We start from the raw sequence: 16,503 nt of genomic DNA, 5'->3' as shown, positions 1-16,503 counted from the left end.
CCCTACCCTGCGCGCACACGTCCCGTAGACTCACAGAAAGAAAGAGGCGGTGGTGGCGAGGAGCGGTGACGCACCGCATTTTCATCCTCGCGCGTGCTTTTGTGTGCTGTTGCTTGTAAAGCGAAACACAGGCACATGCACACACACACGCACACACACACACACGCACACACACACACAGAGGGGGAGATATGCAAACTGCACACGCACACACCATGACGGCACAAATGAAGGTATTGAAGCCGAAGACCGTCTTCGACAACCGCCCTGATGAGGCTCGCAAGCCCATCAAGCTCATCTTGCTCGGCGATAGCGCGGTGGGCAAGTCAAAGCTGGTAGAGCGCTTCCTGATGCAGCGGTACATCCCAGTGCAGATGTCCACCTACGCCCTCACCCTGTACCGCTACGACTTCGTGACAGAAGACGGCGAGGAGGTCGACGTGGACATTTGGGACACCGCCGGGCAGGAGCGCTTTGCCACGGTTCACCCGAGCTACTATCACGACGCACACGCGTGTATCCTCGTGTTTGACAGCACACGCAAGGCGACCTACAAAAACTTAGAAAAGTGGCTCTCCGAGATGCGCGTCTACCGGGAGCACATTCCGTGCCTTGTAGCGTGCAACAAGATCGACACCGATCCGTCTGTTACAACGAAGAGTTTTGCTTTTGCGGAGAAACACAACTTTCCGCTGTACTACGTCTCCGCTGCTGACGGCTCCAACGTGGTGCAGCTCTTCGAAAGCGCCATTTCCACGGCGGCCGCGTACAAGAAGAATCCCGCAAAGGACGACTTCATGACGCAGGTGATCGGCATTCTGAAGGAGGACAAGACAGCCACGGGTGCCTCCGCAGTGTCATCGTAGAGCGCGAAAACAGAAGAGCAGGAGCACTGGAAGCGTTCTTTTTCACAGTGTTTCTTTTTTGGTGCGCTGACACAGACAAGCCACAGCTCTCTGCGGTATGCTCTATGAGGTACTTGTTCGGGGCGCACATCCATCGCCGTGCCTGATGTACCTCAGCCTCCGTGCGGACATGAACATTGCCTACCAAATAGTGCTCTTCGTTTGCGCGGCCGACGATTGTGACGGTGCAGGCGGCTGTTATATGTGTGTGTGTGAATTACACGGCAATGGCGTCTTCGAAGTGCGACTGCGGCTCGTAAGCGTCTGCTACATGAACGCACGGGGATCCTCTACCCTTAGGCGGTTCGTGCCTTGTATGATAGGGGTTTCACGTTGCAGTAGGTGGACTCCCCTCTCCTAGTTCACAGAATACGTTGCAGATCATCCCGTCTCTACGGTTTTGTGGATGCGCGTCTCCGGGATTCTGTGCTATTCACATCATCATTATTCAAGTTTCCCTTGTCTTGATGTTGTCTTACTTATGGAGGCGACAAGGGAACGCTGAAATTTCTTGTGTGAATAACGCTTATATATATATATATATGTTTGCTTGGCGAGGCGAAGCAGCTGCGTCCGATGCTGTGCAATCTCCCCAGTTGGACTGCGAGCCGTTTTCCTGCCTCTTGCCATCTCTCTCTCTCTCTGATGCGGCTGATGGACTATATATATGGGCTGATTTCTTCGTCTTTCGGCCGCAGTGTTCTTCCCTTTAGAAGCTGTTGTAGTGCGCATGCTTGTTTATGTAAATGCGTATGAGATGTGGTGATCTAGACTGCTGTTACATCCCTTGTTGCGATCAGTGTATGCTAGATGTGCTGAGCCGAGCCTACATTTTTTTTTTTCGTTTGTTTGTTTGTGTGCCTCTGGGCTTTTTCATGTACTGTTTTCTTTTTCTTTTGGTGTTCCTGTCTGCGGAGCGCCCTGTGACTCCTCCTCTGACTTGTGTGCTTCTCCCATCGATGCCGGCATAGGGGCTCCGCTTAAAGACAGACACCCATGTACGGAACACGAGGCCCATGTTCGCGCCCAATGGGTACAGGGTGGCCGAAAAGGCCAATTACGGCTTATTATTATTATTTAAATTGGGCAAATACTGCGCACTGAAGGCCTTCAACGGATGAGCGCATTGTGGGAAGGATGAGGAAGATTGTGGCCGGTTGGTTGGTGGGTCGGTGCGGGGACACCCGAGTGGGCATTGCACCCCTCGAGCCTCCGTTTCCATCCCTCTTTCTACCGCCCTCTCTCTCTCTCGCGGTCTCTCGACTTGTGTGTGATGCCCTTGCTTTCGAGCTTCTTGGTTCGCTACGAAGTACGGACTTCTGTGGCCTGTTCGCTCCCTCTCTTCTCCCCAGCTGCCTATCCGTTTTCAGGGCTTTTCTGTTTTGTTCTCGTTGTTCCTCCTCGTCTTGTCGATTTCCTTCGGTGCGCTTTTTTTTTCGGTGCTTTGCCTTTTTTTTTTCGTGCTCGTTTCGCCCTCCCTTCCCTCCCTCCGTGCGCGTGTGTGGAAAGTCGCCGTGCGCAGGGCGGTCTTTCTCTGCTGCAGTCGTCTGGAGTCCGTGCACGGACACGGTGCAGCTACACGGAAGCAAAAGAAGGGCACACGCACGCATGTCAGGAGCCCGCCGCCCTCCCCCTCTCCTCTCCTCCCTAACGAAAAAAAAAAGGAAAAGGAAAGAGGGAGGGGGTGGGGAAAGTGCTGAGTGAAACGCCGAGGGACCTCAGCAAAATGCCTGAGCGTGGTGCGATGTCCAACAAACGACCTCTTTCTACTGATACTCGTGAGCCAGCCGCAGGCCCCTCTGTGCACGCCATCAGCGCCACGAAATGAAAGCGCCGCTGTGAACAGGAGGAAGCGGTGCCTCGGAGAGTTGCACCAGCCAGGGTTTGCATCTTCGGGACATGCGAATGAGTGCCCCCCACCTTCCATCGCTGCCTGCTTTACGTGTGACTCGTCTCCTTTTGTGGATACGCAAGGGGGCAGCTGCGCTCCATGGTGGTGCTGCTATCAATCCGCTTTGGACTTCATACGGCCTGCCATCTTCTGTTCTCTCCCTCCGAATCCGCGCTGACCCTGCACCATCCACATCCCTGGGCCACACTGGAAACGGTTTGCCCCGTTGCAGTTCTCTGTTTCTCTCTCACACCTACCGATACACACATTTGCTTCGTCACGACGCTCCATCGCCCACACCTCGAGCTGTTTCGTTGCCCTTCTCAGTGGCGTCCCCGCCGTTCTTTCCCTGTCGCTCCATTAGCCCGTCATGCCGTTCGCTGTTCAGCCGCTGCCGTACCCCCACGATGCGCTCGCGTCGAAGGGCATGTCGAAGGAGCAGGTCACCTTCCACCACGAGAAGCACCACAAGGGGTACGCCGTGAAGCTGAACGCTGCCGCGGAGTCAAACTCGGGTCTTGCGTCGAAGTCGCTGGTGGACATCATCAAGTCTGAGAAGGGCCCCGCCTTCAACTGTGCGGCGCAGATTTTCAACCACGACTTCTTCTGGCGCTGCCTGTCGCCGAGAGGCGGGTCGAAGCCGCACGGAGAGATCGCGAGTGCGATCGTCGACAGTTTTGGCAGCTTCGCGAGCTTCAAGAAGGAATTCACGGATGCGGCCAACGGCCACTTTGGCTCCGGCTGGGCGTGGCTCGTGAAGGACAAGTCGAGTGGCAAGCTGAAGGTGCTCCAAACGCACGACGCGGGCTGCCCGCTCACGGAGCCCAACCTCGTGCCGATCTTGACGTGCGATATATGGGAGCACGCGTACTATATCGACTACAGGAACGACCGCGCGTCCTACGTGAACGCATTTTGGAACATGGTAAATTGGTCGCACGCCAACCGCTGCTACAGGGCTGCTGGTGGCTCCCACTACGTCAACAGTGATCTGTAAAAGGAATGGAAACGGGGGATCCATACTCGCGCGTAAATTCGGTAGCTCATAGTAAAGCTCGAGTCGCCATCGCCTCCGTATATCTTTTCGTGGTTACTATTGTGAGACGAGGGCAGTCCAAACATCCGTTTGCTAGATGTGCGGACGTGTATGTGTTCCGTTCGGTGCCAGAGTGCTCGTGTACACACCACCTCGCCAATCGTTGGGTGCGAGGGAAGATGTGCCTCAGAAAAGAGAAGTGGCACTCTTGACCAGCAAATTGGTGTGCACGGCTCACGTGTGTGCTACACATCTCGACCATCTTGCCGGTATTGTCTCCCCCTGATTGATTCCCTACATTTTTCTCCTTTGAGCAGAAGACTGCTGCGCCGCGACACAACGCGAATGTGGAGATGACGCGCTCCTCTGTGTAGGCCAAGCGAAAGGGACACAGGAAGGCAGGGCCTTGTGGAGGACAGGCTTCATTCAATTTCACTCTCTGTACTGCGGCACTTCTTGGACTGGCATGATCGGCCCCGTCTGCTCTGTTGCCGGGCTGATATATATCCCGCATCTATGTCGGGTGATGCTTGACTGTCGGTATACAGGGAGCAACAAACAGCGAAGAAAACTTACACCGTTACCATGGCTTCTCTTCGGGCTTATTTCTCTGTCCATTTACTGTCTTCTCCTCTCTGCTCCCCGTCTTTTTTTTTCTTCCTTTTCTGGGTTGTGCCTTCCCTGTGCCTTCCTCTGTCTCTCTCTCTCTGCGTCTCTGTATCTGTCTGTGTGTGTCTGTCTCTCTGTGCGTGTGTTTGTCCCTCAGCTCACTTTGGTAACCGCACTCAATATGCTGGTGCGCTGTGGGATGTGGAGGAGGCAGAGGTGTGGTGTGGATGGTCGTGGTGTAAGGTAACGAAAGATGATGGATGCATGTTGTAGATTCGTCTTATTTTCCATGTACATCTATATATATATATATCTTTATGATTTTTTTATTCTTCAGTAGGTGACCGTGATCTGATTGTGTTTTCACTGTTGTACATGTGTGTGTGTGTGCTTATTTGTGTGTTAGCGTTTTTGCTTTTTTTTCTGTGCAGCGAGGAGGGAGTCGGGAGACAGGGTGGCTGGTCATGACGCGATAGTTGGGCGCATTCCTTCTGTAAAAGCGAAGAAGCGACACAAAATGCGACAGGAAAAAAACAAGAGGGCTTGAGGAAGTGGTGCTACTACACAACGAGGCAGCGAGCATGGGAGTCCAAGTACCCTAGATGCACATCAGTGAGAATGTCGGAGGTACTGACCGTCGCGTGGTCACGTGTCTCAGCCAGGCCCTTTCTCTCACCGAGAGTAAGCGCACGAAGAATGCTCATCGCCCACTCCTCCCGTTTCGAATTGTTTTGTTCTCTGCAGCGACAGCTCCGTCGCCCAATTCCGTAAGTCTCGCCACCCCGCGTCGCACACTACGTCCTCTCACAAACTCCACTCCTGCCTCTGCTTCCGTGTTTCAACTTGACATCACTGTGCGCGCGCTTACCATTTCTTGCCATCCTCTTTCTCCCCCATCTCCCTTATATGCACTTGCCCTGTGCTCCCCTGTCGCATCCTTCTCTCTCCGTCTCCCGCGTTCCACATATCTTGCCCAACTGCACAAACATGCACATATGGGACTTCCCCTCTCCTTCTCTCCCAACACACGTGCTGGAACGTAACAGAATGAAGCGCTTTCTCCCTCTCACTCATCCCTTATTATTATTATTTCCGTTTTCTTTCGCTGCCGCGTGTAGCCTCACCATCTTTGCTTTCGGTTCTGCAGGAGGAAAACAGCATCTCTCCACCTCAGCCAGCTAAGGAATCGGACGACGTACACAACTCACGTGCCTTTCTCACGGTTCTTCTACATCCCTGTTTGCTTTCTGCTCGTGCGTCATGCCGTTCGCTGTTCAGCCGCTGCCGTACCCCCACGATGCGCTCGCGTCGAAGGGCATGTCGAAGGAGCAGGTCACCTTCCACCACGAGAAGCACCACAAGGGGTACGCCGTGAAGCTGAACGCTGCCGCGGAGTCAAACTCGGGTCTTGCGTCGAAGTCGCTGGTGGACATCATCAAGTCTGAGAAGGGCCCCGCCTTCAACTGTGCGGCGCAGATTTTCAACCACGACTTCTTCTGGCGCTGCCTGTCGCCGAGAGGCGGTGGCGAGCCGTCGGGCCCTTTGGCGAGTGCGATCGTCGACAGTTTTGGCAGCTTCGCGAGCTTCAAGAAGGAATTCACGGATGCGGCCAACGGCCACTTTGGCTCCGGCTGGGCGTGGCTCGTGAAGGACAAGTCGAGTGGCAAGCTGAAGGTGCTCCAAACGCACGACGCGGGCTGCCCGCTCACGGAGCCCAACCTCGTGCCGATCTTGACGTGCGATATATGGGAGCACGCGTACTATATCGACTACAGGAACGACCGCGCGTCCTACGTGAACGCATTTTGGAACATGGTGGACTGGGATTTCGCCTCTAGCCAGCTTTAAGCTCTTCTGCGATGCGCAGTTTGGAGTTCACGTTGAGAAAGAGGCCGAGCGAGTAACGGGTGGCGCCGGGGGAGGGGGAAGCGGAACTGTGCTGGCGCGCTCGTGGGAACAACAAAGATGGAAAGACAAGAGAAAGAAGCGAACAGTGTAGTATAAGTAGCGCGGTGCTTTTGTGTGTGTGCGTGTGAAGAGCTCTGCCACTATTTCGTTTTCTGGTTTCCATTGTTTTCTTTCTCTCTCGCTCTCTATCCCAGCATTGTCGTCTTGACCGAACGTCTGTCTCTTCGACGGTGCTGTTTCAACGAGAAGTGAAATCTCCCTCAGGGGGTTATGCGGCGGTGCTTGCCTGCTTGTCTCTCTTTTTTTCTGAAATTGCCGTTTCATACACACACTTACGCCCCGCACAATGCCGTGTGCTCATGCTTGCGGTTCAAGTGCTGAGTAGGGTGGGAATATGATGGAAGGAAGCACTGCACTGCTCTGTAAACCCTATAACACACCTTCTCTCACTTGTCACTGTTTGTCTCTAACATCTTCTAGCACTGCTGCTGCCATGGCTTTCTATAAAGCCGTAAGCGAAACGAAGATGCAAGCACTCGCAGCCACGGCAGCACCTATCCTCCCCCTTTTCACTCGCTGCTTCTCGATCTCTTTCTCTCTTTCGTTCTCCTGCAATCTCACGAACGGCTTTATTGACCGCATCGACGTTTATTAGCACGGGATACGTCGACACCTCCCTCCCCGCTGTCTCCCTTCTGTTTCTGGCGATAGGTTTGGCTCGTTTTTTTTTCCCGTCGCCTTTTCTGATGCGTTAGTTTGTATTCTCTTTCCATTTTTTCTTTTTTTTTGGACTATTGGGCCCTGAGATTCACACGCGTTTTCTCTTTTTCTTTTTTTTTGTCGTCGTTACTCTCGTGCTTTTCATGTTGCTTCCCTCTCTCGCCATTCCCCCTTCTGCCCTTCTCTTCTCGCCCTCTCCCGTATCGATGTCTGTGTCATTGTTGTTGCATAGGTGCGTCGTTTCTTTGGCGCGAAAGCAGAAAAGAGGCAAATGGGAGTCTCCTCTTCTTCCGTCCACCACCACACTTCTCGGGTGTGTCGTATGGGCATGCCTGCCTTTCATCTCCCTGGCGCTTCCTCATTCCTTCCTGTCTTGCCCCCCCCCCACCTCGTCTCGCGGCTCTCTCTCTCTCTCGGTTGTGTCTTTGCTGTTGTTGTTGTTGTGTCTGTGTGCGTGTGATAGCACGAGCAAGTGACCGAAAGGATAGTTGGAACAGTAACAACAGAGCGTGATGGACATGATGGACGGGTGGGGCGGGGTGGGGGGAAGGAGTGGGCCGGCAGTCCAGGAAATCATACAGAAAGAGCTCTCTTCCGCACGTGGTCTCATTTGGGGTGTAACCCCCGCCCTCTTCCCCCCACTTTGTTTTTACTTCCCCTTCTTTCCTGTGCTTTTCATCCCCGCCAACGGTGGTCCATGACGAGATGGTATTGACACGACTATCGAAAAAAAAGCGGGAAAGAAGGAGCACGCACAACAACTGCAAAGAGAACAACGTGGAAAATAGGCGCGAAAAATGCGAACTGACGTACAGAGGATTGTTGAAGAATTCAAGAATCGTTCCTTTTGCGCACATGTAACGATCCTTCAGGATCGAGGAAGATGAGCTGGAGAAAAAGCGTCTGCGCGTGCACTCAAATTGTTGAAGGAATCGGAAAGTTACTCATGCGCTTCTCAGCGTCTGTGACTTTTCGTTTTCCCTCTTCTTGTGTCTCCAGCCTGCGTGCGTCTGGCTGCTGTGACCTTTCCTCACCCCTCCTTTGCCGCCCCCGCTGTGCCGTCCGTCTCCCTCTCCTATTCAGCCTCACGTAATGGCACGTTGAGCGCAGGTATACCTCTGCCTCACTGTTAGCCAGTGTGAAAGGCGGTGAGCTGTAAAGACAACGGTAGGGTCGCCAGAGAGGGTGAAGGGTACACCGTTTTGCAACTCTCTATGCTTTAGGTCTACAGAGTAGTAGCAGGTGCGCCTTTTATTTCTTTTGCCGCACTGTTTCTCCGTTTTTTTTTTTTTCGTCTGTGAATCGCTATCTTCTGCGACCCCTCCGTCCCCCTCACTTTTACATCTGCCAGTCGTTGATGTGTGGTACGGTTCTTGTACTCTTCTTCTCTCCCCAGCGTTTCTTTGGTGCTCAAGAACCGCAAAGATCGCCACAAGAGAGGGAGCAAACGAAAACAAAAAAAGAACACCATAAAGACGACGAGAAGGCGGTAAGAGGAGTGTGGTTTCAGCGCACGTACATACATAGACACACACATGTGTATGTATTCTGCAGCAAGACGATGCCAAACGAGTGGCGGTACGGATGAGGGGAGAAATACAGGGAAAAAAGACGTGCCCGCGTACGACACACACGGACGGTCGTTTGAAAACAAGGTGGGAGCAGGGAAAGTAAAGTGACTGCAAGAGTTTTCGCTTTCCCGCAAGTGCACTTCAGTGACCCTGCTGCGCATCTGCTCTCCTCCTCGTGCCCAGCCAGTCTCGCTTGTGTGCCGGGCTAGTGTAAAGTGCCACGTAAGCGCCTGTATCCGCCGGTGTACTGTGCTAGTTACCACTCTTTCTCTATGCGTATCTGCCGCTCTGTCACTCGTTGTGGCTGCTCAGCGGTCTCTCTCCTTCACCGTGTCCTCTTTGCGCGTGTACGTGTGCCCTATGTGCGTGGAATGCAATACTCCTCCCTCCGTCACGTTCCGCGTCTCTTCGTCTTGTTTTTTTTTCCTCTGCATGTATTGTTGCCGTTTCTCCTCCAGAGTGTGAACGCTACCTCTCTCCTCTCTCCTGTTCTTCTTTGCTTGCTTGCTTGGCTCTGCGTGCGTGTTTTATGCCTTACACAGTTATGACTAAGCACTCAAAACATATATGCGGTCTATCAAGCGCAGTGAAGGGAGGCCGAAAAGTGTGCTGCGAAAGACGCTTGAAAGAAAAACACGGGCTGCCGCGGCGTCAGGACGCACGCGTGGGGACCCCTATTTCCACTCCGTGGATGTCGTCGTAGCCATCTAAAGGCAAACATGCGGTCACGTCAAAATCTTGGCAGGCATTTTTGCGTGCGATGACGGCAAAAGACCACTGGAACGGGTGAAGGCGGCGTTTGTGGCGTGGACATGACCGCGCCACGCACTTCTTGCCATTACCACACGCTCTCTGCTTGCTCGGCTCGCCGCAAACCAGAATCGCCGAGGAAAGCTCTACTTCTTCCTTCAGCGAGTTGTGACCTCTGCTCTGGGTGTGTGACGAGAGCGCTCTTTCACTTGTGTGCGTCTCGCGCGCCTCATCTTCCAGAAGTCGAGCGCGGTAGGAAAGAAATAGGTGTTACTAGTGTTGTGGATGGCGGCGACGCTTCACTGGGGCCCGGCGATGTACGTGTTCTTGGTCAAGTACCTTGCACATGCTTCACCTTCTCTTTATGAGCTAAATCTCTCTCTGTCTTTCCGCTTTCTCGGCCACACTCTGCGCGTTTTCTACACGGACGCCTACTCCTCGCGATCTCCAGCACATCAATATCATCACTACACACCCCGACTCTTGTGCTGGGGAACGCTCGAGCCTTCCACCCGCTCAACCAGCTTCTGCCTTTCGCTTTGCGCAGCGCCCTGCACGGAGGACTGTGATAGAACCGAAAAAAAAAGTCAACAGCAACAAAAACGGAGTGAAAGGTAGGGAAGTCGCTTCAAGCAGATTGCAGCGAGGACAAAGAGACCGATCGAGAGCGACATCGCCCTGTTGAGCCTTCCCTTACTGTACAGCACACCCCTCATCACGTGTGTTGTGGCTGTTTCCCTCTGAACCCGTCTCTGTAAGCCGCCTCTCTGCACATTCTCTCTCATATTGCTTTCTCTCTCTCCTTTTCGCTTCCTTTCTCCACCCTCTTTCCCGTGTTGTTTCTTTTCGCGTGTGCGTGTATTTTTCCTCCCCCTTTTTCTTTGCGTGTGTGTGGTGTTGTCGAGCTCGCGCGTAGGTTTATGCTTCTATCGTGGACAACAGGACAAGAGAACAAGGAAAGAACAAAGAAAAACGCATAAACCAAATCTCAGAATTCTCAAAAAACTTTTCGTTTCGTTTGTGGATTTCTTTCACGCTTCAAAAAAGACATTGTATTGCGTCATCCCTTGGTTCGGTGGTTTTGTTCCTCTTTGTTTCTCCTCCACTCTCTCTGTTGTGTGTGTGTGTATCTTTTTTTCCCTTGCTTGGGCGGCCTCTGCTTCTCTCGTGCTGCTTTCTGCTTGTTTTTCGGGGGTTTTTATTTCCTTTTGTGTGGGCGCGCTCGAGAGATACTCCCTTCCCCCTCCGCCGCCTCAATCTGATCGCACCCTACCACGCCAGCTGTATCATACAGCCATATACACATACCCAGTAGTGGAAGGGTTGCACAGCGACACTTTTTCTCTCCGTCGTTTTTTTTTTTGCTTGCTGGTGAGTGTGCGGGATTCGACGCTCTGTTTGCGTCGACTACTGCCACTGCTACTACTACTGCTGATCTCTTTCTCTCCTTCCGCCTTTCCTCCGAGGGTTTTCTTTGATTGTTATCTCTGTTCTTGTGTTGGCGTTTCTAGTTGGTGTTTGGCTTTTGTTGTAGTAGTCCGCGTTCCCTCTTCTCTTCACGCTTCATATTATACATTTTGGCTTATTCCGTTCTTGGTTCTGTTTTTTTTTTTGTTTGTTTCCTGAGTGGTAAGTTGGTATCACTGCGTACACCCTCTCCTCTCCCTCTCCTTCATTAAGCGTGTGTGCGCTCGTGGTTGCTTGTGGCTCTTTGTGTTTGATTTTGTTATTGTATTCTCGGCAGCTTCTCTCTTCTTTCTCTCTCCAGTCACACTTCCTCTCGGCGCCAAAGAACCAGGCACACAATCTTCTCCCTTCTCTTTCCCGTCAGCTCAACAGTGCACCCCACCCCCTCCACCTCCCCCTCCCTACTTGCCCCATCTCTCAGCCTCTCTCGGCTTGTATACGGAAGCTGGCTGGCCGGCTACTAGCTCGTGTGCGCGTGCACTGCCGTTGGAGTCCGCGAGAAGGTTCTGGGGTGCATGTGTAAGTTTCTCTGGACGTCTGTCACGCTACTGCGTTGCTTCGTCTCGCCTACACCTGAACCCTCTCACACGTTTCGATTCCCGAGGCTCACGTAAACTGTATACAAACGTGCAGACACCCCACACGAAGGGTGCTGGTTTCCTTTGTTTTCTTGTTCACAAGAGAATCTGTCTACTCTCTCTCGGCGCTCTTGCGTCCATCTTTTTGGTCTGCTGGTCCTCTCGTTTCCGTTATCTCCGTGCGATTCTCTCCTCTCCTGGGACTGCCACGCTCTCCGGTGTGTCTGCAACTCTTGGATACACACCGTACCAAGAGCGCGAGGTTTCGGCTGACGCTGTTGTGTGTCGGGTGGTGTTTCTGTGCTCATCACCTTATTATCATCACGTTGTGCTCTTTCTTTTTTTTTTGATTGGCGTGCAACTGTAGCAGCAGGAGACTCACGCGGACTGCCACTAACTGAATCCGTGGCGATATTTTGGCCTTTGCGTCTGTTTGTTCGCCTTTATCACCTCTACGGGTAACCCTTTTTTTCGACGCCTCTCTCTTTTTAGAGGTCGGCACCTGTAAAAAGGTGCAGCGGCAACACTGCAGAGACTACGCGCGCGCCCAGCAAGGGCTTCTCGCCTCAGGTTTTTGTGTGCCCTGAACCGTGTTGCAACCCCCGCTGCCTCCTTTTCTTTTCCTGCAATCTGTTGTCTTGTTTCTTACACGAGGGACAGGGCACTTTGTCTGTTCTCTTCTTGTACATCTCTTGTGTGCTGCCCCCCCTTCCCGCCCCTTCGCATCTGAGAAATCGCCTGTGCGTTCTTGGGGTGCGCACACACGCTTCCTTCGTTTTATGTTTTTTTTTTGTTTGTTTGTTTTTGTCATCGACCGACTGTTTCTTGTTTGTGTGTTGCTCTCTCAAGGCTCAGCACGTGTAGCAAAACCAGTATTCTGCGTCTTTCCGTTTGTTTTCGAGGTGTGGAGTTTCTGTGTCTGGGCGCTGCTAGGGTTCCGTCAGTCTTGCAGGTGCCGCGCTTCCGGTTTCACCAGTAGACTCCTTTGGGCGCCCGTGAGGCACATCCCTTGCGCACCACCATCGGCGTAATCATGGGCGGCGGCTTGTCAAAGAGCCAACTCAATGTCCACTACCAAGGTGCGACAGAAGTGGAGAGTACCTACATTGTCACTAAAACGGACCCCAACAACAACGTCGTAGGTGCCGCCTCAGCGACGAAGCCGTTGTCTGTGGTGGACGCGCAGTGGGCAAGAAACGCCACTGAGCCTGGTAGAGATGGCGTCGCCGTTTCGGCAGCAGCGGCGGCGGCGGCAGCACCACGCAAAGAGGAGGCGAGGGGGCTTGGCACCGCCCCCGCGAGAGCCGGAAGTGCCCTCGACGGCGTCGGCGGCAACCGCGGCACGAACTCCGCCACCTCGGCGGTGGACGACAATGGCTCGCCCATTCCCATCCGAAACGGGGGGAGCCATGTCGGGTACATCTGTCTGAGCGACATCATCGGGGACAAGGACAGCCACAGCAAGTATATCAAGATCAGTTCCATCGGCAGAGGCGCCTACGGAGAGGCGTACGTAGTGAAGCGCAACCCGGCCTACGACGCGGCTGCACGGCCCATGGTGGAGGCGCAGATTCAAAGCAATGCGCTGGCGAACCCGACACAGCCAAATGGGTTGTATGTGGCGAAGATTATGGACTTGCGCGCGATGGTGTCGCAAGACCGGCAGTACGCACAGACCGAAATTATGTGCCTGGCGCACACGCATCACTTCGCCATCATCCGCTATTACGAGCACTACGTGCTCGACAGCGATGACGAGACGGTGGTGATCGTGACAGAGCTTGCGGATCACGGTGACCTGCGCCGCAACTTGTATAACGCCTCCGCGGTGCGTCCATTTCTTGAGGCGGGCAGCCAAGCCACAACAGGCGGCAATGCTGGCACTAATGATTCTCGGATGCTGTTGACGGAGCGAGAGGCAGGCACATACTTTGTGCAGCTGCTATTAGCCCTGCATCACATCTCTGCGCGTCGCATGATCCACCGTGACATCAAGAGTGCAAACGTGCTGCTTACCTCTCGCGGCTTCCTCAAGCTTGGCGACTTCGGTTTCTCCCAGAAGTACGAGAGCACTGTCAGTAGTGAGACAATCGCCGGCACATTTCTCGGCACCCCGTACTACCTCTCGCCAGAGATGTGGAAAGGAAAGCGCTACGGCAAGAAGGCGGACGTCTGGGCGGCCGGCGTTGTGCTTTACGAAATGCTAATGGGTGGGCGCCGCCCTTTTGAGGCTGCCAGCTTGCCGGAGCTGCGCATGTGCGTGCTCGAGGAGGAGTTTGTTCCACCTACGGGCCCACCGACATCAGGGGCAGCCGATGTGAACAGTCAGGAGGGCGGACAGCCAAAATTTTCCAACGACATGCGCGAACTGCTCGTCGCCATTTTTCAGAAGGCGCCCGAGAAGCGTCCGAGTGCGGAGGAGCTGCTGCACAAGCCTGTCATGCAGCACTACCTCTATGTCTTTGAAAAGTATGTCCATTCTCTTATCAGCTACGATGCAGCGGCACTGGCGGCAAACCCGACGATGGACCGGCAGGGACTCTACTTTGCCGACCCGGGGGATCAGGCAATGGTGCTGCAGGGCATTGCAGAGGGGAAGGCGGCCATTCAACAAGTGACGAAGCGCACGATCTCCGAGAATGCCTCGGCGCGGTTCGAGGGCGTCGTGTACAAGGATAACCACAACGGTGTCTGGAAGGAGCGCTATCTGCTGCTCGATGGAGCCACGCTCACAATTTCCCTGTCCAAGGGCAAGGAGGCCGTGGGCGGCGGTGAGCGCAGCAAACGAGTGCTGCTTTCCTCCATCAAGTCAGTGAGCCCGTGTGAGGTGGAGGACGCGCACGTGCGCGTCGTGAACGCTGCGTCTCCCAGCGATGGGTACAAGCCACCTTACGCCTTTGCCATTGCGATGCACAGCTCCAACTCTATCGTCTTTGGTGTTGCTAGTGCTGAGGAGCTGGACCACTGGATGCAGGCGCTCATGCGTGCCCTGCAGATCGATTAAAGGGCGGGGGAGGGGAGGGCAAAGGCGGCAAACCAGCGCGAAGGAGAGGGCGAGACAGAGGAAAGGCAGAGGGAGGGGTTATTCGGGACGAGAAGAGGATGGTGCCCGCCGTCCATCCAGAGAGTAGCGGCACTGAAGGAGATCTGCGCCTAAAGACGCATTGCCAGGTGTGCATGCGACAGCCACCCGCCTTCGTCAGCTCGTGTGCTCGTATCCCTCTTTCTCCTGCTCTTTCTTTCCCCGCTCCATTTGTCGGGCAGCGGTATCACGGCGCGGTGCTCTATCCTATTATTTGCGCTTCTCGTGCGCACCTGCCGTCTGCAAGCTTCACGGAATGGCACTCGGTGTCGCACATAGCGCATCCGTCCGCTTCCACTTTGACCTGCTCCTCTCTTGATTTCTGCTGTATCCTGTTCACGTCTCCTACTACCGTGCAACTCTCTATATGTGTGCTCCCCTCTTTTCTTCCCATCACTTCCGTCGTTTTTTACTTTCTTTTTGTTTCGTGATATGCATCTCTTTTATGTTAGCGAAACCGTTTCGTGGACAGCGAGTGCGGACGACGAGCCCTCGCGCTCTCTCGCTTCTCACCTGCCCCATCACCCCTCCTTTCGTTCGCCCGCCAGCGAGTGCACCGCTCCATTCGGGGGAAGCACAGATGTGAAAGCGTCCTTCCTTTGCTTGCTCTGTTTCGCTGTCGTGGTGGCTTTTGATCGAGCCACCGCGGTGCGGCGCTATCGAGGGATGAGGACGAGTGATATTTCTTGTTTTGTGTGTGTGTGCTCGGTTCCCGTGTTCAGTGAAAGCGATCGCTTCAACTGTCAGCTGTATCTGTAGTTTCATGTTTGCTCGAGAAGGATTCGCAACGGCCTTATGGTTTTCTTTCTCGCGTTGCTTTCACTGTCCGTGCCTTGAGAGTAAGCCCCCCCCCACCCCACGCTATCCACCCCCCTGCATGTTTCCACCAGGTGTGTTGAGGAAGCTGTAAGGGCAGGCGGCTCTGCACTCTCTTCTGTACACAGACACAACATAGACGCGTGTGCATGCTATTGAATAAAGGACGCACTCTGTGCCTGCGCGTGCGGCCCTCCGTGTTACACACCCTCCTTCTTTCTTTCATCTCGGCCCCCGTCCCCCTGTCGTCGGACTCACAAACACACACACACACACTGACGTTAGCGAACGGAAACAAACGACTTTACCCAAGTGCTGCTGATGTTGTTGTCTTGTGTTTTTTTTTTCGTTTTGCTCTTTGTGTCTTGTCTGAGTTTTTTCCTTTTTTTTTGTCGTTGTTTGTTCCCCAAGGTCGTTTTCGGTTCCGTCTTTGTCTCGGGGCTCTCTTCTTCTCTGCATCCTCCTCTTTCCGCTTTTTGCTTTTCACCCCTCATTCATCACAACGTCGTCGCTCTGCGGTCGGTGAGGGACCTCCCTGCAGCTCCGTTGCTCTCTTTCGCGCGGTTCGCGTCGTTGTGCGTATTGTTCAGCGTGACGGATTGTGTCGCTGTCTAGTTCTGTGTGTGGGCAAGTGCGGCCAGCACGAGCACCACAAATTCTACTGTTCTCGCCAGCGTTCCTTCTCACCTTTCTGCGCTCGCATAGGTGAGCGGCTCCTTTTATTTTGTCTGTTCTCATTTTGGAGCTGCCTGGCGTCTCTGGCAGTGCCTCTGCGGCGCTTTCCTCATGGGAGGGTGTTTAGAAAGCGGCAGGAATGACGGTGACATGTGTATCTCTCTCTCGCGACAGGTATCCTTTTTTTTTATTTGGTGTGTGGCGAGAAGGTCTGGTCTTTTGCGTCTTCTCTCTCGCATATCATGATGGAGGCCGGCGGACGGGGTGGTGGTCGTTGGTGAGGGTGAAGGCGCCTCACGTTCGGGCGCCTGTCCACCTTTGTTTTCCCCGCTGCGCCTGTGCCGTTGTTCACGCGAGCGTGTACGAGCTCCTCCTGCGTACCACACTGTCTCTCTCTGCGCATTTCTGTTAGTCTTTCTGGCCTCGCTCCCCTTTTCCCAGCATCGTAGACGCTCTCACGTTCATGTCTGTGAGAGCAGGTGAACTTGCATCCGG

At 54.0% G+C, this 16,503-nt stretch overlaps 4 protein-coding genes across 4 annotated transcripts; all 4 read left to right on the top strand.

The window, feature by feature from the left end:
- Positions 1 to 191: 191 nt before the first annotated feature.
- LINJ_32_1930 (putative rab11B GTPase) lies at positions 192 to 866 on the top strand (the record flags this gene model as incomplete). The annotated part of the gene is made up of 1 exon (XM_001467831.1): positions 192 to 866. One exon carries the CDS (start codon positions 192 to 194, stop codon positions 864 to 866), a length of 675 nt encoding a protein of 224 aa, XP_001467868.1.
- A 2,300-nt stretch (positions 867 to 3,166) lies between these two features.
- On the top strand, positions 3,167 to 3,793 carry SODB2 (putative iron superoxide dismutase; the record flags this gene model as incomplete). Its single annotated transcript, XM_001467830.1, has 1 exon — positions 3,167 to 3,793. The coding sequence occupies one exon, from the start codon at positions 3,167 to 3,169 to the stop codon at positions 3,791 to 3,793; it is 627 nt and encodes a 208-aa protein (XP_001467867.1).
- A 1,908-nt stretch (positions 3,794 to 5,701) lies between these two features.
- Positions 5,702 to 6,289, top strand: SODB1 (putative iron superoxide dismutase; the record flags this gene model as incomplete). Its single annotated transcript, XM_001467829.1, has 1 exon — positions 5,702 to 6,289. One exon carries the CDS (start codon positions 5,702 to 5,704, stop codon positions 6,287 to 6,289), a length of 588 nt encoding a protein of 195 aa, XP_001467866.1.
- Positions 6,290 to 12,468: 6,179 nt separating this feature from the next.
- Positions 12,469 to 14,439, top strand: LINJ_32_1900 (putative protein kinase; the record flags this gene model as incomplete). The annotated part of the gene is made up of 1 exon (XM_001467828.1): positions 12,469 to 14,439. The coding sequence occupies one exon, from the start codon at positions 12,469 to 12,471 to the stop codon at positions 14,437 to 14,439; it is 1,971 nt and encodes a 656-aa protein (XP_001467865.1).
- Positions 14,440 to 16,503: the final 2,064 nt, after the last annotated feature.

This window comes from Leishmania infantum, chromosome 32 (genome assembly GCF_000002875.2).
Source record: "Leishmania infantum JPCM5 genome chromosome 32".
In the NCBI taxonomy this organism is placed as follows: domain Eukaryota; phylum Euglenozoa; class Kinetoplastea; order Trypanosomatida; family Trypanosomatidae; genus Leishmania; species Leishmania infantum.
Note: the sequence above shows the minus strand (reverse complement) of the source record. Positions and strands in the feature narration are given on the sequence as shown.